At 45.7% G+C, this 25,383-nt stretch overlaps 1 protein-coding gene across 9 annotated transcripts in view; it reads right to left on the minus strand.

Moving 5' to 3' along the window:
* The window catches only part of ERI3 (ERI1 exoribonuclease family member 3), a 144,657-nt gene that overhangs the window by 93,590 nt on the left and 25,684 nt on the right, over window positions 1-25,383 (minus strand). For 8 of the 9 annotated variants that reach the window (XM_006153778.3, XM_006153777.3, XM_014589880.1 and 5 more), the window contains 3 exons: window positions 15,076-15,192; window positions 9,462-9,521; window positions 5,636-5,727 (listed from right to left, as the gene is read on the minus strand). In XM_006153778.3, coding sequence (XP_006153840.1) covers window positions 5,636-5,727; window positions 9,462-9,521; window positions 15,076-15,192 — 269 coding nt within the window. The remainder of the gene's footprint in view (window positions 1-5,635; window positions 5,728-9,461; window positions 9,522-15,075; window positions 15,193-25,383) is intronic. The other variant, XM_014589877.2, reaches the window with a different exon arrangement.

The following is a 25,383-nucleotide window of genomic DNA, read 5'->3' on the forward strand; positions in this document are numbered from 1 at the left end:
ACAGGGTATGGGGAAAAGACAACACCTGAGCTTTAAGGGCCCATGGATAGATCTAGGTGGGTGGAGAAGAGGTAAGCTTGAAGTTCAACTGGCAGATGGGACAGACTTCTCATCTCCAACAGGACTTCTACTTCCAAGTCAGCTCCCATTTCTTAGTTGGAGAAAAAGATTAGAAGACATCAGTATACAGAGGATTATTGAAGTTATGGTAAAAAATGAGGTCACTCTGTTAAATGCGAGTGTATAGAAGAAGACAGGTCAGAGTTCGAAGGAACACTAATATTTAAGAAATCCCAATGCTTAAGAAAAAAGTAAGGACAGAAATATCTGCAAAAGTGACTGAGAGGGAGAAGTCACAGAACAAAAGGCATGACAAACGTCAAGATAAAGAATATTGCAAGAAGAACGAAGTGATCAGTTCTGCTAGATGATGCCAAGAGGCCCAGCCTGACCTGCAGCAAGCATGTTGCTCCCGGCCCTTTCAGCTATGTTCCAACCCCACAGGATAGTCACTCTCACAGGTGTGTGTTTGGCTGTGCCACCCCACTCCAGGTAACAGCAGTCTCACTCTTCAACTGCTTCAAGTCTTCACTGCTTGAAGACGTGGCCCTGAGGGAACCCTGCTGACTACATGCTCCTGACTTCAAAGTTTCAAAAGGCAGTAGTATAATCTGAGCTTTTCATGTCCAGACTTTTTAAAACCCGAAGTGTGGGCCAGTGGGTGGCATGGTGGTTAAGGCAGTTGGATCCTACATGGCTGACTGTGTAGTTTGAATTCCGAACCTGGCAGTTTGAAAAACGCTGTATGCATGTGCATGCATGCCCAAAATCCCTAGAGGAGAATACAGGAGAAGGGACTACAACATTGCAATGCCCTCTGAGGGGTATTTATTTCTCACTTTCTGCACCCCCCCACACACATACACTCTGGTGAGAACACATTCCTTACAGCAAATTCAAAATAAAAACAGAGGGACCAGCAGTTAGCATGATGGCTATGTCACTGGACTCCTACATAGTCGACTGCGGTTCACATCCTGGACCCGGTGGCTTAAAACTCACGCCGGGCACGTGTGCGTGCATGCCCAAGATCCCGAGAGGAGAAAAAAGGAGAAGGGATTGCGGTGTGGCCATCCCCCCTGGGGGGTGACTTCTCACTTTCTGTCTCTCTGTCTCTCTGGCGAGCGCACGCACCCTATAGCAAAAACCTCTCCAAAAAAATAAATAAAATAAAAATAAAAACAGAAAAGCCTGAAGTGTCCTAGGCCTGCACCTGCACAGCACAGGTAGAGGGGTGGAGTGTGCACATCCTAATGGGAAGGCAGAGAAAAAGCTGAAGCCAATGCCAGCCCGGTAGTTACACGGTCGACCTCCAGCGGTGGGAAAACGCCCCATCCCAAAGCTGAGGCTGGTTCTACACGAGGGTACTCTTACAGACTCTGAGCAGGCCCCTGGCCCTTCTCCACCAGAGTGCAACATATGCTGACACTCTCCAAGGGCCCTCTTCCCAGACTGCACCAAGGACCAGCACTTCCCTCAGGCCAACTATTTCCCTTTAATCTTCCCTTTAATCTTTCCTTTTTCTTGATATGCCCCTCTTCTCAGACCCACCAGGAAAACTTCAGGCAAAGCTTCATAGCCACCCTGTGCCACTGAGCTAGTGAACCTGGTCTTCCAACTACACGCTACAACCTCAGTTCCTATACCTGTGCAAATGTCACTCCTCAACTCCACACCAGCTCTACCCTCCCACCATGCGACAGATGGAGCCCTCTGAAAAGGACATTTCCTATTCGACTGTGCAGAGAAACACCATCAAGCCACATGGGGAGCTTCAAGAAACACCAAGTAAGAGAAGGAAGGGTAGGCCAGGTAGGGAAGGCAAGCTGACCGAGGGCCAATCCCATAGCAAGTGCTGTTTCTTAAAAACATTCAGGGAGAAAGTGAAATCTGCACCCACTAAATTAAAACCCACCTCAGCAGGCTCTGTGACTGCAGCATCAAAGCCCATGTAAACCTGGAGTATCAACTCATCTGGCTTTGACAAAAGATGGACACAAAATACTTCTGTCAGGATGGGAGCAGGTTTCTTTTCTCCGGTGGGATTTCTCCTGCCACTTCAGTTCCCATTTCTCAGTGCCTCACTAATCAGGCCCTTTCCAACAGAAGCGATGTGAAGCCAGTCTGAGGGGCTGGGGAATAAGTACGGCAATGAGAAGGAGCCGCAGCTCCAGGAAACTAGAGTGTGAAATGAAAATATTTGCTGAATTCTTTAAACTAAGTTAAATCCGAAAATAGATGTCAAAATAAGAAGTAAGCCACATACTAACAAGTTGTGAGTGTCAATTTAACATCGCCCTTGTCAGGCTCATGAGCAGCCTTTACAGGGCGCATAGAAAGGTGATGGCTCTGATGAGAGCCATCTGACGAGCCTCTGACGAGAGGTTCCAGGAACACCGATAAGCTGTGCACTGTCACGCAGCACTACTTAGGTTTCCTCTCTGGCTGTTTTTATTTTGTTACACATTTAATTAAGAGCCTTCCCAGCAGTTCTGCAGAGTCCTGCTTCTCCAAGGCAGCCACAGAGCTCTCCTCCCCCAACCTGACACCTGCTTCCTTCCTGCCCCCGCTTGTCCAGAGCGTCACTGATCTCAATCCCACCCCAGACCAGTCACCCACATTTGCCCTACCTGTGTCTTTTGGAAACTATGTGGAACCAGATTTCAATTTTGTCTAGCTATGCACTTTACCTTGGTGAATTTCAGGGGCTGTTTTGTTTGTTTCCTCGATAATAGGGGGTACAACTTCCTACTAGATGGTAGAAAGGAGGGGCAAATGAAATAAAGCACGTGCTCCTTTCATATATGCTTGGATTCCACAATCCAACCCCTTTTCCTGATTGTATCACTTCTTATAAAGATGCAAAACCACCTCTGCAGTCACCAGTATCTGCCCAGGGCCTACGGCTGCAGGGCGGGGCCCTAGGGCTGGACTAGTTAGTGCTGCAGGCCCTAACGCACCAGACCCAAAGACAGCATTCCCTGAGATTTCCCCTTCCATCTCATCGGGAGGACCTACTCCAAACACAGGAGGCCTAGTGGACAGTCTCCTCTCCTGCACTGCAAAGTTTGCTTACATACACAGTCACATGTTGCTTAATGATGGGCTTATACTTTGGGAAGTACAACGATGGGTCTTTCATCACTGTGAGGACATGCAGTGTTCTTACACACAGCTAGATGATTTCGCTTAATACCTAGACTATATGGAGCAATCTTAGGAACCGCCATTGTACATGCAGGCAATATTGACCAGAACGCTGTTATGTGGTGCGGGACTGTCCGTGTGCCCATGTACAATTCTAGCAGAAGACTGAAATGCACTGTTTGGAATATGAATGCACTAGAAAGCGAGGAACGCTGGAACAATAGGAGTTTTGTCATGGTTATCTGGAGGAAACAGACCTCTGGATTGAGCCAAAGGGCCTTCCTCTTGGTCCACACGAGCCCCAGAACTTGGTATCAGCTTGAATCCTACCTCACCCTCAATGGCTTCTCCTGGGCTGCAGGGCTCCACAGAAGACCCTTCTCAGCTTCAAGGGCTCAAACCTGCCCAGGAACATAAATAAGAACCTCTATTCTGGTTTTGTAACTCAGCAGTTACGCACCATGATAGGAAGTTGGATCACACAGTGCAGGCCATGGTTTAAAACCTGGCCCTGGAGACTTAAAAAAAAGGCCAGACTTTTAAAAAGTGGCATGGTGTTAAAGATCCTGGACTCCTACATGGCCGACTGTGGTTCAAGTCCTGGACTTGGTAATTTGCTCTCTCGCTCTCCCTTTCTCTCTCTCTCTGGTCAAATTTTAAATAATAATAATAATAATAATAATAACAACAACAAATGGAATTACATAAATAAATAATTCTTTTAAAAAATGCCAGGCAAGTACACTGCTCAAAATACTGTTAGGATGGAGAAACAGAGGAAAAAGGATTGTGGTGTGACCATGCCTCACTAGGGGGTGTTTTCTTTCTGATGAGTGCATGCACAAAAAAAAGAAAAAACAAGAGCCTTCCTCCTCCTTACCTTCTCTATGGGCCTCTCCTCTGATTCACATTTCCTTCCAGTCCCAGCCTATATAATTTCCCTGACAAATACGTGTCATCTGGGACTATGAAGACCCTCTATAGTGAACGTAGAGGTGTGAGTCCGTGTTTGTACACAAGCTAATGGGTGTGGCAGATAAGGGATGTGTGCTTATGTGATCTGGGGTTTGTATTCCTCCAACCTCACCTAGGAAGTTGACACCCATCTGGGCATATAACTTCACCTCAATGCCCAGTATCCAAAAATCTAAAAGGGACCTTGGTAAGATACTGCCTGATTTGGTAAGAAATGTCACTTTGGAGCCACTACTCTCTATCCACACCAACACCCCACTTTACGGTTAAAGCTCAAACACACACACACATGCACACGCAGAATGCCTGCTGCTGACTTCAGTCACAAAGAACACAGAGGTATCGATTCTATCAATCCTCAGCAAACAGTGCCCCCACCACCTCCACCCCCCTTTAGTTCCCTGGGGGCTGTCTGAAGCCAGGTATCCATAAGGCCAGACGAGATGCAGAAGTGTCAGCCCAGCAAAGGAACCAGTTCTGTCTTCTACTACTGAAGCAGGATTAGGAGACAAAGGAAGAAAAGCAGTGGGGACAAAAGAAGAAAGGCTAGAGACTTGGGCAGTTTTCTAAAAGCAGACCGTTCTCATTTACCACTGGACTCTCAGTTGAGTCACCAGGGTCTTGCATTCCTGATAAAGAGGTAGCACAAGAGCAAGAACCCTGCAGTCTGGTGCTCGCATCTGAATCCTGGCTCTGTGTGTCCTTGGGCAAGTTACTTAACTTCTCTGTGCCTTAATTTCCTTCCTCATCCATTAAGTAAGAATAGTAATAGTACCTACTTTATAGGATTAATAAATGAGTCACTGTATGTATAGTACTTAGAATAATTAACACTATGTGGGACCAGCAGTTAGCGTAATGGCTATGTCACTGGACTCCCATGCAGTCCACTGCGGTTCGAGTCCCAGACCCGGTAGCTTAAACTCATGCCGGGCACGTGTGCATGCGTGCCCAAGATCCCAAAAGGAGAAGAGACTGCGGCGTGGCCACCCCCCCGGGGGGGTGGGGGGTGATTTCTCGCTTTCTTTCTCTCTGTCTCTGTCTTTCTGGTGAGCTCACGTGCCCTATACAAAAAAAAAAAAAAAACTCTCCAAAAAATAAAATAGTAAACACTATGTGTTTAATGAAAAAAGTATTTTTTTTCCCAAGACTCTCTTTTAATTCATTATTTCAAGGGCAGTAACACGTGGTCTACCAATGGGAAGAGCTGCTGTGAGCAGCGAGACCTGGTGAAGGCAGGAAAGCCTCAACAACAGCAGCCTTGGTGGGGCCCTTGATTTTCCACACCCTCCAGAGAGACAGATGGCAGGCTTTCCAGCCCTCTTCCAGCCCGGTAGCCCCAAAGATCCAGTCCCTGACCCAGCTGCCCTGTGGGCATTTAAGCCTCTGAAAGGTAAGACCTGGTCCCACAGATTCCAAGCCCTGCCAGTAAAACAGCTCTTCTCATACTCACATGACTTTTAAGTCCCAGTCTCCACAGGTGACAAAAATTGACTTGACGTTTGGATCTAAGAGGCCTTCCTTCGCCATCCACTCATCGACCCTCTGAAAAGTACACAAGAATAGATGAGATTTTCCTTTTTTTCCCCCTGAGCCTGTGAAGAGCCACAATAGTGAAACGCAGATAAGCTGCTTGTAATCAGAGCAGGAGAAAACTGTAATCTTATCCAGCCATGGCTCTGCTCTGGGCTCTCAGCCTTGACTCAGAACTATGGAGGTACGTGAAGGACAATCCCTTCAGGAAGATCCCACCAAGTGTGTAGTCGGGGAGCCCCTCTACACCTCCATCATCTGGCAGTCTATCCCAGAGCCCGAATACCTAGCTCTGACCTGTTTGCTCCTCTCAATGGTCCCCAGAGACAAGGCCTAGCACAGATGCAGGCTTCCTTGGGCCATGAGAACACAAGGCCCCAAGCAGGTACTCCAATCCACAGCTCCATGCATGCATGCATGCATATATTCATTCATTCATCTTACCCTTCCACCAAATGTTTATTAACAAAATTTATGAATTCAGTTATTTACCAAATGAAGGTAAAGAAAATTTTCACTTTCAGAAAAGACCCCCTTAGCTGGGCTGGAGCCCTGTCCAGATACCTGGGAGAACACTTCCTGCCATAATCTGGCCCCTAACTTCATATTTTTCCATTTCCTGGTTAAGGATTCAAATTCAGCAGAATATTTTGAAGGCTGAGCTCAGTTCCTACACAGGGAAAGAAACTGCTCCTGAATACACTTGCAGTCTTTCTTTCCTCCGTTCCTTTGGTAAGTGTTATTATTTGCACTCACACTGGAGGTATAAATACTGAGGTCAGTATGTGATGAGAGAATTATCATTGAGAATTCGTAGAACACTGCCCATTTTTCAGAAGAACCAAGGCATGGAGAAAGAGCGCTGCAGATCACTCCACTGTTTCCCCTCAGGCCAGAGGGCTGTGTTTATGGCTCTAATACTAGTTTAAAATGCAGGAGTGAAAGTCAGATACATCTGGTTCCAACCCTTGGCTCTTCCATATCCTGGCTGTGTCACCGATAGGAAGTCATTTAAAAGTCATTTAACCCCCCTGAACCTCAGTTTCCTTCATCTATAAAATGAGGTGGGATGACTAATCCGCAGCTGTTCTGATAATGTATTAGGTGCCTACCACAGAAGAGACAGCAGGCTGAGGAGGGGCACCCCAGACGCAGCGATGGAGAAGTGGCCCGAGTGCTGCAGGACCAAGAGGAGGAAGCGACTAGCTCTACCCTTCATAGGGGAAAGGAGTCAGCAAAGGCTTCACAAAGACGATAATCACGTGAGGAAGTTGATGGCTGGGCTTGCTTGACATGGTGGGACATAGAAAAGGACACGAAGGGCAGAGGCAAAGGCACAGGCACAGTGGTTCTGTGCATGGGAATCGCTTATCCGCTTAATGTCTGCCTTCTTACCAGACAGTAAGCACCATGAAGGCAAGGACTCGATTACTCACTGCTTATTCCCTAACCCAAGCCAGTGTCTACTCAATAGCAACAATATTTGCTGACTGATTGAAAAAATGAGTAGGTGAAAGCTTAGTGTGACCAAAGGCTATAGCATATAAAAGAGAGGGATAGGAAATAAGGCTGGGGACTAGGTAGGTCAGACTGCAAAGGGCTTGTGTGCTGAGAAGGTAATAGAGACTCAGGGCAGCTTTAAGGATGATTATGTCTAGCAGGTGTAGGCTGCTCCCTGAATACCTCTGAGATGCTGGAGGCCTGACTCATGCTAATGCAGTCCTTGACTGAGGCCAAGAAGCCTACTTAGTCCCACGGCTGTCCGACACCCAGAATGCCAGAGTTTCTCCCTAGTGCCAGACCATGTGTTCTCCAAACCCTTATGTCTACGTATCAGAGAGTCCGCCTCAGCTCCCAAGTCTCCTGTGCAGCTAAATTCTGGACCTTCCCCCACTGACTGCTCTGTTTCTCTAGTCGCCTTGGCCTACCCCCTTATACATGCATGTCTGTGTGTACAGACATGCATGTGTGCATACACACAAACATACACACAACATACACCTGCATACACACACCCAAATTCCTTCCCCAGAGTCACCTAAAGAAAATTAGGCAGACTTTGCTCAAGAAAAGAGGTAAGGCAACCCTGGGGCTCCCTAAATCAGCATAACCTCACTCTGGCCTTACACCCTTGCCTCTGTTGCCCCTTCCCCATGCTCCCCACTCCTGTACAGTGGACAAAGAGAGCAGGACAGAGGGGATGGTCAGAAAGCCACATGCTGCAAGACCAGACCTTCACTTTGAGAAGCAGTAACGCTCACCAGGGTCCTTGGAAGATTGGGATCCAATCTATCCACTTATTCAGATTATTTAGTGAGGAGCTTTTATTATCTGCCCACCCAGGGAAGTGATATTACATTTGGAATCAGGCCTGTCCTTTTCCTTCCCTCTCTGCTTGAATGCATAAAAGGTTGGAGGAACCACCAAGACAACCCCAATCAGCTGAGCTTGCAGGTCTAAAGGGGCCGACCCTGAGCTCTACTTAAAGCAAAAGAATTAGACACACATCTAGTCAGCTGCCTGCTCAGGGTCTTGGGTGGGACACAAAATTAGCTCACCAACCAATGCAAGGGGAGTGGCACAAAGCAGAGCCCAGTCTGATCTCCTTGTCCTGACAGAAACTCCTTAGTCAGGTTAATGCCAGAAATCTCCCCTCCTCACCAACACAGTACGTAAAAGTAGCAGAAAGGAGCTTCCTGAGGAGCCCTAGAAATTCAGTCTGCATCTCTCCTCACCACAGAACAGGATCTCTTGTCTGAATGAAGGTCTCCTGCCCCCTCTCCTTGACACTACCCGACTACCCAAGGCTGCCTACTCCAAGGCAGAGGCCCTGCTACTCCCCCAGATGCTCTGCTTTCTCCTGTGCTTTGATAAGGTCTAAGCTTTGAGTTTATTGGTCTTAAAGATAAATAAAGCACCTAATGAGATCCACAGGCTTCTTCTCTTCTCTCATCCCTCTACAGAGAAGGCTGGCCAGTTGAAATTCCCAGGCCAGAGGGGGTGGGGGGACAAGCTGAGACCAAGCACTGTCCTTCCTTACTCCCTCAGGCTAGAGCACAAGAAGCAGCATCTTAACCTTTTCCAGCTCCCCGAGGAGAACATCCTAGAAGTGTGGTCTCTGCCAAGGGTTCTAAAGTCTTTAATTTGATTTCCCTCACATAGGCAATTGTTGTAATTATTCTGATTAGGAATCATTACCCAGTGCAGCCTCTGCACCCCTGACAGGCACAATGCATCCAGCGGCAAGCTGCAGTGGGGCAGGCAAGCCCAGCCGCAGCTCCTAGAGGAGCTGACAGCAAACAAAAGCCATCGATGGGGAGTTCTGGGTGAGTTAATGAAGTGCTCACATGCCACAAGAAGCCAACACTGAAGCTAAACAAAAACACCTCCAGTCCCTGGGGCTAGTCCCGCAGTGCCACTGCTCAGTTCCTCTATTGCCCAGCCCACCCGGCACGGGCTGGTCCTGAGCTGGCCAGCATGGAACCTGGGCCGAGAAGGGGTGGGGGTCCCCCTGCCTGACTCCTGGCAGCACTCGGACATCTTGTCAGTAACCCTGACGGGAACAGCTGGAGATGACAGATCAATGGTTCAATACTCTCAACAGCATGTCACTGATGTGACAGCAAATGTTATTCTAATCAAGCCATAATCATAGTCAAATTACACGGCTACATTCTCAGGAGGGGAGGGAGAGAATGGCAGCAGGAAAGGGTCAGAGGTCAGGAATTAAAGGTCACTCAACCTACCTCCAGCACTTGCTGCAGGCTTGGCTGACCATCCACCATGGCTTGAATAATCCCGGTGAGCTGAAAGAAAAGAGTAACAGCCGATGGATAGGAAAGAGGGTGCAGGGGCTTTGAGGTGAACCGGGTCCTGTCCTTTCTGTTTCTCTCCTTCTCCTGAAAAAGACTCTGACCTAGCACTGCTTTAGATTCACAACCTAACTAGTAGCCTCAGAAATAAAGTGCCAGGGGACAATGACAGCTTCCCCCACAAAATCTTGCCCTGAGATGAGGGTACACATATACATACTGACCACAGAGTATGTTCATTCCTGGTTCAGATGTCATTTGGCAAAAAAATCTGATTGTATATGTCTTCTACATTTGGTTAGCTCAATAACCTCCCACAAATTATAGTCTAAGATTGATTCAACTCCATGGTTCACAAAAGTCCCTCTAACATGTGGGGCACACTCACGCAGGACAGGCGCACTAGGCTTCAAGTGCACCGCTATTCTGAGCCTCAACGCCCAGCATTTCCCTGGCTGCACTCTCCCTAACATCAGCGAAGCCCCACAGGCATCAGCCCTTCATCCTGCACACTTGGTTCCTCAATGCCAACCAGCCGAGCAGGAAACCGAGTCACCTTTAACCAAGGGGAAGCTAAGACAGGAAGGCCTAATGTCCAGGACCTGGTCTACAGAATGCCAGACCCAAGGCCTATGCTCCACACAGGTCAGGCCTGGGTTCAAACAAGTAAAACAAGTTTACAGTAAAAACATCCTCGAGCACAGACAGGGGCAGGCTGCCTCCCAGGATCTGGGGTGTGAGGCCCCCATATACTGGCACCAGCTGGAAAGCACCATGCCCAGCGTGCTCTGGCCACTTCCTGAGAGAGCACATCTCAGGCTTGCTTGGAAACTTTTTTTAAGTGTGGGGGGAGGGATTAAACTCCAATTAAACTATAATTACGTTTAATGAATACCAAATACCCAACTCAGAAACCGCTGGCTCTAAGAGGGAAGGTTATTTTCTCATAGCGACTTACATGGAATGATAATACACACCTTTTAGGGAAGAAATTTTCATTTTAAGAACGCTGAGTTCCTCTAGGTGGGTTTCTGTAGTTCATCAAGTCATTATTAGGTGGTATTTTAAGGAAGTGTAAGGACACAGCCACTCTATTTTATATTCCAGAAACTGTTTTTATATTAATCTGTATTTTAATTGGGTAACAGCTGCTGCCTACAGACTTCCCATGGTCTAAAAGGAAAATAAATTAGAAAGATTAACTACACTGTTGTTTCGCAAGGCTTTAACCCACAGCATGCCCACCCGGCTGGCACCTCCACATCCTTTCCTTGCTTTGGAGACCAAAGAACTGCCCAGCAGAGGGAGGGCCTGAGTCAAGGAGAGGAAGAGACGGTTCTCCGGGCTGGGGACGGGGTACAGATGGGGAAGTGACCTGGGTCAGCAGCTTCTGCTCAACAACTGCATTCACAGAGAGCATCCTATGTGCTGGGCCCTTTTCTAGGAACTAGGGATGCAGCAGGGAAGAAAAACACAAAAACCTAGCCCCCATGGAGCATACCCCTCCTATTCCCAGCTAGTAGCCAGAGCCTGTATATCCTCCAGAGCCACACACTGAGCAGGCTGTGGCCTGTGTTTCCTCTCAGGCAGGCAAGGCTCAGGGAGAGTGAACAGGTTTGTTCAAAGTTCCACGTCCATCATCTAGACTACAGATTGACATCCACGTCCCCACTGCTGCCCATTCTGGCCTAGCTACTCTCCTGCTGGTCTTTCTAGGGCTCTCGTACATCCTCAAGCTTAAAGATGGGGCTTAAGGGGAGGACTATCCTGAAAAAGAGGACCTGGAAGCACTCTCACTTCTCAGAAAGCACCAAGGTCTAAGGTCAGTCTTGGGTCTGGTCTGAGTCCTGGGACAAGGTTAGGTCCACTCCTTTCCCTAGACTCCCATCAAGGGTCACTCAGATGAGCTGAACTCCAAAGGGCTTCAGGAGCGGCTCACTCACACAGGAAACCAACGGCATTCTTGTCAAGATTCTTCCTTCCCTGGAGAAGGGGTTTAGGTCAGCACCTGTGTCACCCTATAAGCACCTATCTTGAGTCCCAGGAAAAGCTATGATGCAGGGCATGAAAACCACTACACCAAAAAGGAAAACCAGAGCCAGTAGGTGGTGCAGAAGTTAAAGCAGCTGGATTCCACATGGCCGACTATACAGTTTGAGTCCTGGACCCAGCAGCGTGGGAATCACACTGGGTGTGTGTGTGCATGTAAGTCCAAAATTCAGACAGGAGGAAGGATGAGAAGGGACTGTGACATGGCTATCCCTCTGGGGGAGTGCTTTCTCATTCTGTCTCTGGCCAGTACACACATCCTATACAAAAAAGAAAGAAAGAAAAGAAACAAAAAGGAAAACCAGGGTGCTGCTGAAGTGTCCTGCTGCAGGATCCCTCACTGAAGACTTGGCTGGCATCTGGGGCTCGAGGTGGGGGTGGGAAGCTCCAGCATCCTAGGACTTTCACACACTCCACTCGAGTGCTGGCTCCTCCAGTCAGAATCATCAGGCTGGCAGGACTCTAGCGAGGTCAACTCCCTCTCTCTCCATGCCTTCCAGAAATCAAGCATTTTCACTTTTGGCCCAACAAAGCTGGCTTACAGCCTTGTTTACAGTTCCTAAAAGGATTTGAACTCAACCTCCACGTGCAGAGGCTTGAGCTATTGGCTCAATTAGATGTGACTTCTAGGGGGAGGCCTCACACACCTGTATTAATCTCTCCAAAGACAGACTACCTCTTATCAGCTCTGCCAAGGCACTGTATGAAGGGGTGAAATTAAGAAAGTTGGTCCCAGGGACCAGCATATAGTGTAATGGCTACATCGCTGGACTCCCATGTAGTTGACCGCGGTTCGAGTCCTGGACCTGGTGGCTTAAACTCATGCCGGGCACATGTGCGTGCATGCCCAAGATCCTGAGAGGAGAATGGAGGAAAAGGGATTGCAGCATGGCCGTCTCCCTGGGGGGTGATTTGTCGCTTTCTGTCTCTCTGTCTCTCTCTGTCTTTCTGGCAAGCGCATGCGCTCTCAAAAAAATTTTAAAAAAGAAGTTGGTTGGTCCCTATACCTGATGCTGACAACCTGCGAGGCACCTGTAAGACTTACATAGGAAGCTGTAGGGAAGAAAGACAACTTTATAAAATGACTACTAGGAAGCTCTACTTTAGACCTAACTGAAATCCTTCATGCTACAGTTTGAGCCTATTCCCACTTCTGTTAACAAGTGTTTGTAGAAAGCTTTCACACTCTCACAGTGACAGGTACTAGAGCAATGCCAAGCATTATCAGGCAGAGAACCAGGGCTCATAGGCTAGAGCTCAGGGATCTTAACTACTTAAAGCAGGAGAGGTGAGAGGAAGAATTAATGTGTGCTCTGTGGCTCCTTTCACTGAGGGATTACAGATTAACTCCCACTTCTCTAGACTCAGAAACCACCAGGCAAGAGGCTTTTGACCCTAACTGATAACAGGGCTGGTTACTGAGATCCCCTACCACACAAAGGCTTTGTCCAGGAGCGAGCTGGCCTCAACATAAACACCAGCAACTATGGGATGCAGCTCAAGGAACTCAGTGCCAATAGCACGTCAGTATCTAGCACTTTTTCCTTCACAGTTTATCTCCAACACAATCGTATTCTGACACCAAGACAGTTTGTTGATTACATAAGCACTTGTCTCTGGTGTGCAATCTGATAATCAGACCCACTCTTTCTTCTCGGACAAAGAGACCAATAAATCTCACTCTTTATAAGTACAGGTGCAACACAAAGCCCTTTACTGGCATTTAGCAAAATGGCTATTTTTCTAGTTTTTTCACCACCATCATGACAAAAGACTGTACGTGGTCAGGGACGACGCCAAGGACCAGCTGCTAGAACAGAGACCCGATAGAGTGGAGCAGATTCTACGGGTCACAGAAAAAGAGTTTGGGGAAGCATGAAATACATTCCATCCTGTCTCTGCTGGAACCAAGTCTTCAGGGAGACTGATGACTGGAATTATGGAAGGATCACAAGAAGGCTGACAGCACATCCAGTGCACAGAGCAGTAATGGTGAAAGACTCACTCAAGGCATAATCCTCCTCCTTGTCGTCCAGCACTGAGGATTTTATTCATCATTAAAATAGTGATTTTGGGGTCAGCCAGTGGCATGGTGGTTAATGCAGCTGGATCCCAAGTGGTCAACTGTGAGGTTCAAGTCCTTGACCCAGTGGCTTGAAAAACAAGCCAGACATGTGTGTATACATGCCCAAAATATGTAGAGAAGAACAGAGAAAGGACTGTGGCATGGCTATCTCCTCCGGGTTGCTTTTTCACATTCCTCCCAGCCCCCACCTCTGGCTCTCTCCAGGGAGCACAAGTGCCCTATAGCAAAACTAACAACAAAAACAGGTGATTTTCACAAGGGGCAGAATTACCTCTAGCACCCCCTGGTGGTAGAGGTAATTCCCAGAGGAAAGGGGTAAAACTGGAAGGAACAGGAATTTTCGCATCTGATGGAACAAAAGGCTAAGAGTAAATACCTTGGCAGATGGATGCCTACAAGAAAAGGCCCTCCTGGGTCGGGTGGCAACACTGACTAGTCCAGGAGCAGCCCTCATATCTGGGTTAAGCCAGCCTCATGCCCACTGAACCCTCACACCAGTGTCAGGCAGGTCCTTCCCCAGCCTCCACCGAACCAAGAGATTGTTTTGGAATTACTCAAGAACATCTTTCCTCCTTTTGACACACATATAAAAGGCAGGTCTCTAAATGAAGGCTCAAATGTACCTCAGCCCCAAATTCTTAAAAGATTCCAGGAACACCCATGTTTCCCAATCTCTGCTACTGCACAGTCTTGGCCTGTGATCCCACCACGGTGTGTTGGCTACCACAGAGGGCATGACACATAGCTCAGGGAAAACAGTCACAAAAGGCCCCTCTCCCAACAGTCCTGAGAGCCAGAACTCTCCGGGGTTCCACCACTCTACCAATTGCTCTTTTGATCTTCCAGCAAGCATTAAATCTCAGTCCCAGTTTTACAATCTACAAAATGGGGTTAATACCAGCCTGCTGGCAAGGTGCCAAGTTCAGCACCAGCCTAGGATAAGGACATCTCACCTTGGCCAGCCCATCTGCAGGCTCCACTCAGATTGCCGTTCTCTTTCCTTGGTGACAGAATGTATTTCACTCAGACTCAATCTAGGCTTCACGCAGGGCCACTTTATCAACGGGCAGAGTAACATCTCTAGAACTCTAAGAAAGCCTGTGCAAAATCTTTCCTTGAGAGAGTCTAAAATTTTCACCTTTTGCCAAAGGGCCCTAAGGGAAAGGGAAGTGCCTCAAAAACACCATCCTGCTCCACACCAGGAAGGATGAGGATGACAAGGAAGGGACAATTCTGGTGAAATGCAATGAATGCAGTGCTCCAAGTGGAATGGCAGATATAAAAAGCCAATTGCCAGGGCCAGTGTGCATCTGCTCGTAAGACTTAAGCTTTCCCCAAGTGGACTGAATAGAGCACCAGTGATCCAAAGCTCCTCTCCCAGCAGCCCTTGCTGCTCACCTCTTGGGTCCTTACCTCTGTACAGAAGGGGGTAAGCTGCGGATGGACTACAGGTTGGACATACATGTGAAAGGTAGACTCAATCTCCATGGTCCGGCCATTTAACTTCAGGATGGGGAATTCAATGATTTCCTGGAATGCCAAAGATGCAGAAAAGGTAGAAAAAGTTATTTTAACCAACCATTTCAAACAATAACTCCAAGTCAAGAAAGGATGAGTGTGTTAAACCCAATGGCTCCTGAGCTACAATCCTAACCTGCCACTGCTAGTACACTCAGGTTCCAGGGCTAGACACAGCCCAAACCCCACTGTTTTGGAAAGGGAAAAGAACACAGCAGTATAATCCAAAAATATAGCCAGTTTTCCCTAACTGATGTTCTATCAATAGAAGAGACCTGTTCGTTTGAGTTCCTAAAAGTTAACCCTTCTTCCCCTTGCCCATATCCCTGTCCTGGAATGGGTCTGGATCTCCAGCCATCTAGACACCAGCCATTTGGCCAATACATATATTTCCTCATATGAAGTTCAAACAGAGCTGGTGAGTTTCTTCATTGGTTTTTATTAAAAAAAAAAAAAAGAAAGAAAGAAAGAAAGAAAGAAAGAAAGAAAGAAAGAAAGAAAGAAAGAAAGAAAGAAAGAAAGAAAGAAAGAAAGAAAGAAAGAAAGAAAGAAAGAAAGAAAGAAAGAAAGAAAGAAAGAAAGAAAGAAAGAAAGAAAGAAAGAAAGAAAGAAAGAAAGAAAGAAAGAAAGAAAGAAAGAAAGAAAGAAAGAAAGAAAGAAAGAAAGAAAGAAAGAAAGAAAGAAAGAAAGAAAGAAAGAAAGAAAGAAAGAAAGAAAGAAAGAAAGAAAGAAAGAAAGAAAGAAAGAAAGAAAGAAAGAAAGAAAGAAAAAAGAAAAAAAGAAAAAAAAAAAAAAAGAAAGAAAGAAAAAAGAAAAAAAGATAAATAATAAATAAAGCCAAAGGGGATACCAAAGAGAAGGAAAAAATGGAATAGGAATAATAAGAGCTAGTGTCTCCCACCTTTCCTTCAGGCATATATCCTTCCCCCCTCCCACCTCCCCCTACCCAATCGTTTAGCCAGCCCTTCCCAGCCCATGGAACGTAATAGAAGAGAAGGAGGAGGAGTGACAATTTGTTTGGTGTCTCTAAGATTAATTTGTCTCCGTTATTTAATAGAGATGCACAGCACCAAGGTCCTGGTGTGCAAACAGGCTTGCAGAACGCTGGCCGTGCAGCACACCTCATACATCGCTCCTAGGAAGGGAGGAACGCACCAGAGGGGGGAGAGGGCAGGAGAGAGCACAAGTGCGCCGAGAGAAGACAGAAAACAAGGAGAGAGAATAAAAAAAATTATTGCTTTTTAATATTCAAAAACAGTTTGCAAAATTTAATCAAAGCAGAGGAAAAGCTAACATTTTTACCACTTTGACATTTTTATTAGCGCTTTCATAAATTTTTAAAACATGAATGGAATTAGTTTACAACACAAAAAAACTGCCCTGAAAACATCTGGAAGAGACAAATAGGAAATAATAAAAAAAATAAATAAAAGCAAAACCCTCTGAGTAAAATTAGCATGTGGAAAAGGCCTCCACTGCAGTAAGGGAAAGGGGGCTTTGCCCACCCCGTGGCCCCAACAGTCAGTCTAGTGGCCTCCCTGCCCCAGATTCCCTGTTCTGAAGAGGACCTTTCCAGTATCGCTGAAATGAAGGCAAACTGGTTCTCTCCAGAGACAGCCTGGAGAAGCAGCACAGAGACTGATGACATCTGCCGATACTTAGGAAATGAATGGGTGGGAAGACAAGGAGAAATAGTCAATCTCCTTGAGGTCCTAAGGAACCCAGGTATCCTCCCCCTAAAACATACTCACTAATATTGGGCTTGTTGTTAACACATCTATTTCTGTCCAACACTTAACAGCAGGACTGAATACCAAATCAAAGCAGCCAGACTTCATGCCAGAGACATTCAAAGGTTCTGGCTGCCTGGTCTTCCTGGGCTGAGCCCCAAAGATGGAAAGCTGATAGAAGCTTATTGCCAGAGAAAGGAAGGACAAAACAGCTGCGAGGCTGAGGCAGAGGGCCATGAAAGGAGGCTACCTGCTGCTTAACACTGCTCCTCCCAATGTGAAAAGTCAATTTCCTGAGTCTCCTGCTCCCCACAAAGCATTACAAAACAGGTCCAGTAGAGGGGGATTTTGCTCCGAAAAACAAAATTGACGCATACAAACAAAACACACACTGGTCCCCCTGAAAAATCAGACATCCCAGATTTCCAAGCACCAACTCTAAGGTGTAGCCCATCTGAGCCCCACTCATGTGACTTGAACTTCTGAAATATCCTTCCTCCACCACTAAATGCAGACATAAATCCCCAACAAAAAGGGCTCTACAGCCCTGGTAAGTTTGGCTGCCCTAGTGTCCAAGGAAACAAATACAGCCAGCTCCTCACTAACAATGTTAGCTGGGCCCACAATGAAATTTAACCTGTGACACAACTGTACTTTTCATTTAAACTTTCATTTGGAGAGAAGCAGTGTTTGGAGACCTGCAGTTTGTCCTGCTAATAAAGACAAGTGTTGGGACCTTTAAGGATGCCATTCATCTTTGGCTTTTATTAAATTCAATTTTCTTAAGCCCATGATACATTATGAAATTTAGAGTTGACATTCCTCTGGAAACAAAAATATCTATCAGACATAAATAGAAAAAAAAACCTCTATTACCAAGAATTTATGATTTAAAGTTGATCTCTTTTCACTTTTTTTACAAGCACACGGTTTGTTTTAGATATCTGAAATGTTTTTATAGATCCAAAATTTCATTAGTATTTATTATAAAATGGAACATGCTTCAGCTCCCACCCTGACCAGCACCAAGTCATCTCTGAAAAACTTGGCTTTTGCGTTTCCTCACTGCAGTTCAGTATCCAAATTTGCCTGTCGCTGGCTTCCTCATCCACAGGGAAACATAATCAACCCAAGTGCTCAACTAAGGGTCATCTCCCAGAGAGGAAGAAATAGCCTCAGCTCCATGCCAAAAACAAAAACAAAAACAAAACAAAACATGTAGATCCCCGAAATGCCTTGGCATTGCTGGCTTATCAGCTCAGTCTTCTCCCCAAGACCAACAAGAGAGACTTTCAAGTGCCAGTCTCAAAAAAGGACTTTGCAGGGACCTACCTCAGCAGCATCAGAAGCTGTTTTAACAAGGAGTCTACACAGTGGCATATTCATCTGAGCTGTTAAGGATGCAAAAGGGACCTTCTGAAGAAGACCCTCTGAGAAGTCAGAGCAGAAAGGATCTCACTTAAGTATTTATCTTCCCATATTGCCCAGACAGCCCAGAATCTCAACATATTGGCCCCAACAGTCCAGCCTTCTGAAAGGAGCCTCCATCTGCACTAAGTTGGCACGACTCTATAGCCAACGCACCTGGGGCATGCCAGACATTTCCTCGACAGTTTTTATCTGATAATGATCAGAGATGTAATCCCAACATTACAAGTTGATGACATCGATTCCAAGCCCAGGATTTGTGAACATGTGCCCAAGTGCCAGCTTCTAGGTCCAGTTGGTCAGATAATCAAACTATTATTCCTGCCCCTCTCCTTTTCCCTCATCCAATTTCATCATTCCCTTAGGAAGAGTTTGTTTTAAGACAGTTGTCTGCTTATGTAAAGTAGCTCCGGAAGGAAGGAATAACTTGCATTTACCAGCCCTCTTTCCTTCCTCTAAGAATGGTCCCACAATTCCTTACTTTTGTGTGCCTTCACATTTAACTACACTACCTGAGCTCCTTTATTTTTTTAAGAATTTTTTTATTGAACTTTATTTATTTTAATTTGACCAGAGATGGACAGAGTAAGAGTGAGAATAAGTGAGAGAGAGAGAGAGAAAGTGAGAAAGCAAGCCACCAGGCCCAGGACTCAAACCGCAGTCGGCCATGTGGGAGTCCAGAGCCCTTAACCACCACACCACTTGCTAGCCCCCTGAGCTCCTTTTTTGTGTAGGACATCACACAGGTGTTGGAGTGGGATTTAGAGATACAGCCAGTCTCTGCTTGGAGAACTGAAATGCACACACTAATGAGCAGGAAAGACAAGTGAACAAATAATGACGAGTGCACTAGGATACTTAGTCATGGTTTCCCATTTACAAAGGTGTACTTTCATATTTATCTTCTTCTTCTACCCTTATTAGTCCTGGGAAATAGGTAAGCTCATCATCATCATCACCACATACTATGAGAGACCTACTATTTACCAGGCAGGGGCTGAATGTGGACACAGATGAATACAATGACATGTGGCACCTCTCTTTGAGATGCTAAGAGTCTGGGCAAAGGATGGAGAGGACCTGGTCTCTAACACTCACCAAGACACGTGGAGAGTGGAATCACCTCATTTCTTCCGTTTATTGTTCACTATGTAGCAGACACTGTGCTAAGTGCTAATAAGAATGATCTCATTTATTCCTTCTAACACCTCGTGAGGTAGGAATCATTATTAATCCCTATTTCACAAATAAACTAAGGCACAAAGAAGTTAAGTCACTTGGTCACTTGCTCATGGTTTTACTGTTAGTATGAGACAAGCTGGGACTCCAAACAGGAAAAACAAGCCTTAAAGAGAGTAGGAGTACCAGCTTTCAAAATCTGAAGGGTTGAGGAAGATCTGACTCTCTTAACCGGAAAGGGTATCCTGTAGAGAACTTGGTTTACTATGTCCTAGAATGAAAGGCTGTTCTCAAACTGTAAGAACAATGAATGTCGACTACCCAAGCAGCAAGTCCTAGAGGGCTGGTATGGCTACAGTCACCCAGACGGCTCTGGGTTAAGAGCTTAGGAGGGCAGGAGCCATGAGCCCTCAGCTTGCATCTCCAGCACCTACCTCCCCTTCTGGCACATAGTCCTCACTCTCTCAACTCTGGCTGGGTGGACATATAAGGGTGGAAGGTGGATGACAAGTGCTTGGCTCTAACAAAAGACATTATGCTCTCACAGAACTTGCTCACAGGATCAGAGAGTTGAAATGACCTAGAGATGATAAAGATGCTAGGTGGCAGAGACAGGATTCAAACTCAGACATTTAACCCTCCAAAGCATCTTCTGTCAGATCCACTCTCTCATCTCTAAGTGAGATCTTCCCTCAATTACTACAAACTACTAAATCCCAGTTTTTCTTCAGGTAGTCAACTGTCCTGTTTGCCACGGACAAGAGTTTCCCGGAACACAGAACTTTCAGTTCTAAAATTGGGACCATTGGTCACTATAGACCATTAACAACCTACCTACCTACATCATTAGGTTGTGTCATAAATCAAAAAAGCTGTTCTGCTGATGGTGGATGGGAAAGGGCTACACCCCAACTGAGGACAAAAATCTCAGAATTTGGATTTTTTTAAGTATCCAAGGTTTCAAAACTATTGGTATCTACTGGCTCTCTCAAAAAAAATGTCAACTGTAAATTTTTGGGGAGGGGAAAGACAACAGAAATAAAAAGGAAGCAAAAAGCAAATAATCATTTACCTTTTTAAATGAGTTGGAGCCGAGGTTTTAAACTCAGCTGCTTTCTAATTGCTCAACTGGGAACCCCAGTGACTCCCCTGATAAACAGAGGACAAAACTGTAACAGCATTTCAAATGAAATTTCACACCCACAATCAGTGGATTATAAGGCATAAATGCATAGGTTGCTTTCAGGGTATTCAAACTCCCTTCAAGTAAAGTATCTGCAGTGATATGACTATATTTGAAGATAGAACAATAACAAAAGGATGTTTTAAGTAGAAGGGACTTACACTAGACTATTGGAATTCGTGACAGTGGCACTGGGGTTTAACAGTGTAGCATTCTAGTCCTTTTTTCCAAAGCATATATCCTCTGCCTGAGCTGATGCTTCTACGGTTCTATCTGAAATAAAGGAACAGGCGGGTCATTTTTCATGGCTTTCTCCCTCAACCTAGGAAGAAAGAGCTGGCATGCCCTCAATTTAGAGACAGGGACAACTAATCTATCCTTTCCTTCTGCCCTCTGAAGAAAATTCATTCCAAAAAGTATGGACCTCTGCACTGAAAGGTTTAATAAAATCCAAAAGCAACCCCCTACCACACGGTAGAAAAAGCAGTACCAAGAAAACATGTGCATTTTATCCAAATAGGATAAAAGTCACATGCAAATGTCGGCTCTTTCTCCAAGGGAAGGAGGAGCCCCCAGTACACAGGGAAGAGGGCTAAGTTGGATGGGAGAAGTGAGGGCTACACTAGGCATTGAGGCATGGTTTGCTTAACAGTTTCTCCCTTGGAAACACACACACACACACACACACACACACACACACACACACACACACATTTTATGCACAAGGAGCTTATTTCTTAAACAAACACTCGTGGTTTTGATTTACACCACAGCCTGCTCCTAAATAATTTATGGCGGGTTAAATTTATTGCCGAGCCCTGGCTGGCTGCAAATTCGAATTGCCAAATAATTAGATTTTAGGGCAAAGCTTATAAATTACCCGTCGATTTGTCCGGACTTGTTTGTCAGTTGCTTTGTGCTTCGGGTCATCTTTGGCATTTGGCTGTTTGGGTTTTAATTGCTGATTTACACTTTGACAGATGAGAGCTGATGTTCGAAGTTTCAGGACAAGGAAGGGTAAAAAATCGGAGCTTTAGAAGGCTGATTTTTCACCTACATGTCCCCCACTACCCATTCCCATAGACCCCCAAAGCAATTAAAATGTAAAAAAAGAAGCTGAAAATAGACACTGCTATTCTTTATTCGAGGACGTAGAGTGAATTATAATTTACTTTTACTGAAATCTGAATTAAAAAAAATAATAAATGAAGGATATCAAAAGTCTTAGATGCCATATCCTCACCCAGGGGTGTGCAAGCCTGTGTCGATTCTGTGTGCACGCAACTCTGAAACAGCCGCAGTTCACACATTTTTACATACTCAATTGTAAATAACTTCAGATATTAGTGGCCTCTGTGAAGCCAAACCTTCAGGGCAGCAAACAACCAAATTATATCTTTGTAGCTACCTGTATACATGTATTTGTCAAGAAATTAATTTAAACAAATCTCAGGTTGTGTTCAGGAGAGGTCCCTGGAGGCTGCACTGAGGGAGGGCATGGAAGTGGAAGGGTGCCAAGCCCAACTTCCATTCCAGTGGAGGAAAGACAAATCTCTCTAGGTAGTGCCCTGGCTTTATCTACTATTGACAGAGGGCCTGAAGGCTTTCTCTGTGTTCCCCAGAGAAGCAGGGCCTGCCTCCCAGCCACTTGTTGTACCCCAGTGGCTTACTACGAAGCCATGGCTCAGAATAATACTGTACTAACTCTCCTGATGAGAACGTACACATATGACCATTACATGCCAGGTGCGTTCTGAGCACTTAGATATAGATTCATTTTATCCCCACATCGGTCCTAAAATTGTTGAGTATCCCTTATTGGTACTACAGGATGAGTATCTATCATTTGAAATGCTTGGAGCCAGAAGTGCTTTGGATTTTAGATTTTTCAGATTTTGGAATATTCATATACACAACATGAGGTATGGAGGTCCAAGTCTAAATGTGAAATTCATTTATATTTCATATATACCTTACACACATAGCTTGAATTTATACAGCAGTTTTGTATTGTACTATTTTGACTGTGACCTGTCACATCAGGTCAAGGTGTAGAATTTTCCACTTACGGTGCCCTGCTGATACTTTAAAAATTTCAGATTAGCGGGCCAGTTCCATGACCTCATGGTTAAGGGAGCCAGATCCCACATGACAGACAATGTAGTTTGAATCCCAACCCCAGTGGCTTAAGTGTGAAAAACACACTGGGCATGTATGTGTGCATATGCTCAAAATCCAGATAGGATGGAGAAATGAAGAAGGGATTGCAGTATGACAATGCTACATTAGGGGGTGCTTTCTTCCTCTTCCTCTCTCTGTTTCTCTGTCTCCATCTCTCTCTCTCTGGAAGGTGAGGTGCCCTCTAGTAAATTTAAAATCAGTATTTTGAAGCACTTCAGATTCTGGATTTTCAGGTTAGGGATGCTCAACCGTTATCAGTAACCACATTTTGCCAATTAGGCAACGGAGGCATAAAAAGTAAAAGTAAGTTGCCTAAGGTCATACTGCCATTAGGTGGTAGAAAAGGATCAAATCCAGAGAGTCCAGCTCAGGAGTCCACACTCTTAACCATTCTGTGTACTGCTTCTCATCAAAACAGCCTCTACTTCAGCCCTCCTCATTTTGGAGACTGAGTCCATATTCCGGGACGCAGGCACATTCAGCTAAAGCCTGTGCAATCAATCATCCAACAAGGTGGGGGGAAGTCATATAACTTGCTCAGCCTTATAAGATGAATCAGAGACTTGGTTAGACAGAGACCATTTTTCTGATCAACTCAAATACTACCCTAAAGATACACCAGTTGTGCTAAAGCAAAGGAAGTAACAGGTGAGCCAGATAGGACCAAGCCCACTCATGCAGACAGAGTTCTGGTCCTAGTCTAGGAACCCAGAGAAGCTGGCTGGGCTTCAGGAGGCCTTGCTCAATTTCCAATCCACAGCACCAGGGATTGCTGTTCTTTTCACAGAAGACTGCGTGCCCACAAGGTGGTTCACAGAGTTCCTGTTCTCTGTCTACACCTGATGGCCAGAAGTTAGGACAAGTTGGCATAGCAGATAAAAATCACTGAATAGTCACCAACCAATACACAGCCTGACGTCTTGCCCACAATGCAACAAACCATTCTCACTTGTTGGCTCGTATGATCCCACATCTCTGCAAGCAGGCAGGAATTGCCCCCCTATTTTACAGATGAGAAAGCTAAGGCAATCAGTGGGTTTCAAACCATAGTCCCTCATAAGCAGCATCCTGGGAACCTGTTAGAATGCACATTCCTGGCTTCCACCCCAGACTTTCTGAAGGGAGGCCCTACGGGTGAGGACAGGAATCTTTGTTTTAGCAAGTCTCCCAGGGGATTCGGATGCTCGCTGAAATTGGAGGAACACTAGTCCAGACTGAAGCAGTGTTTCTCACACTTCAAATTACCTGAAGATCTTGTCAAACTGCAGCTTCTATTTAGCTCTGCAGTAGGGCTTGATATTCTACAATTCTAACATGCTCCCAGATGAAGAGAATACTGGTGGTTCTGAGACCACACTTTGAATAGCAAAGGTACTGTCTAAAACATCTGCTGTGACTAGCTCCTTATCACAGAGGCACTGACCAAGTGAGAACCCAGAGCCCAAGGCCCAAGGCTCTCAGCTCCTCTCTCAGAACCAATCTTACTTGGCCACTCTTAAGCACCTGGGGCAAGCCCTTTAGATCTGCGAACCATCCCTGGTTCCTACCATCATATATTTCTTCCTTCTTGCTGAGGGATATGATATGGGAGGAAAAACCAGCATACCACATCCCAGAACATCATATAGAACAAGGTGGCACATCTCTGTTAAAGAGCTAGAGATGTCTTCCTTTCATGGCAATGCCTGTGGCCTTTGGGGATACAGTCCAGACCAGGAAATCAGCTACCCACAGAGTGTTCAGCATACTGTTTTCTCAGTCCTCCAAAAAACACCTTCCTTCTGAACAATTAGACCAAACAGAAGGGCTGGATACCTCTCCTATGAACACCTCTCATTACATGTAAGAGCCCGGAGCTTATTTATCTTACTACTTCTAGTCCTAAGAATGGCCTTTCTAACACTGGCCGTGAATCTGGAACAGGATCAGAGATCACTGAAATTCTTGCATATCCTGAGGCACCAACCTGGGAACTTCTTGCCAATATCACCAACTGCCACATTCTACACAATCACCATAAACTTCTTTTCAGGTCTATCCCTGATGGTGTTAATCTGTATTGTGACCTTCCCAGCGAAAACAGACTTTGTCAAAATGGCCTGTTTTGGAGTTAGACAGTGGCACAGCAGTAAAACACAACACGGCACAGCTGACTCACATAAGAACGTTTGGGGTTCATAACCAGAGAATTCCCTGAGTATGCCAGGCATGCGCACACTCATGCTCCTGGGCTGGCTGAGGCTAAGGGTGAGTCATGGTACCAAGACCCCATTTGGGGTGCCGTCCCTATGTCTCGGTCCTTCTTGTTCATGAAATAATAAACTTCTTAAAAAATGACATTTCTTCAAATTTATCCCCCATTCCCAACTAACTACTAATCCCTTCCAGTTGTCAGCTGGCTTTTCAAATGCTGCTAGTGCTGAAAAAAATACTCATGAACAATGCAGACATAATCCCTGGATGCCATTTCCAGACACCACAATCTCAAATCACAGCTCTCAT

Source organism: Tupaia chinensis, unplaced genomic scaffold (assembly GCF_000334495.1).
Source record: "Tupaia chinensis unplaced genomic scaffold, TupChi_1.0 Scaffold000387_1, whole genome shotgun sequence".
Classification (NCBI taxonomy): Eukaryota; Metazoa; Chordata; class Mammalia; order Scandentia; family Tupaiidae; genus Tupaia; species Tupaia belangeri.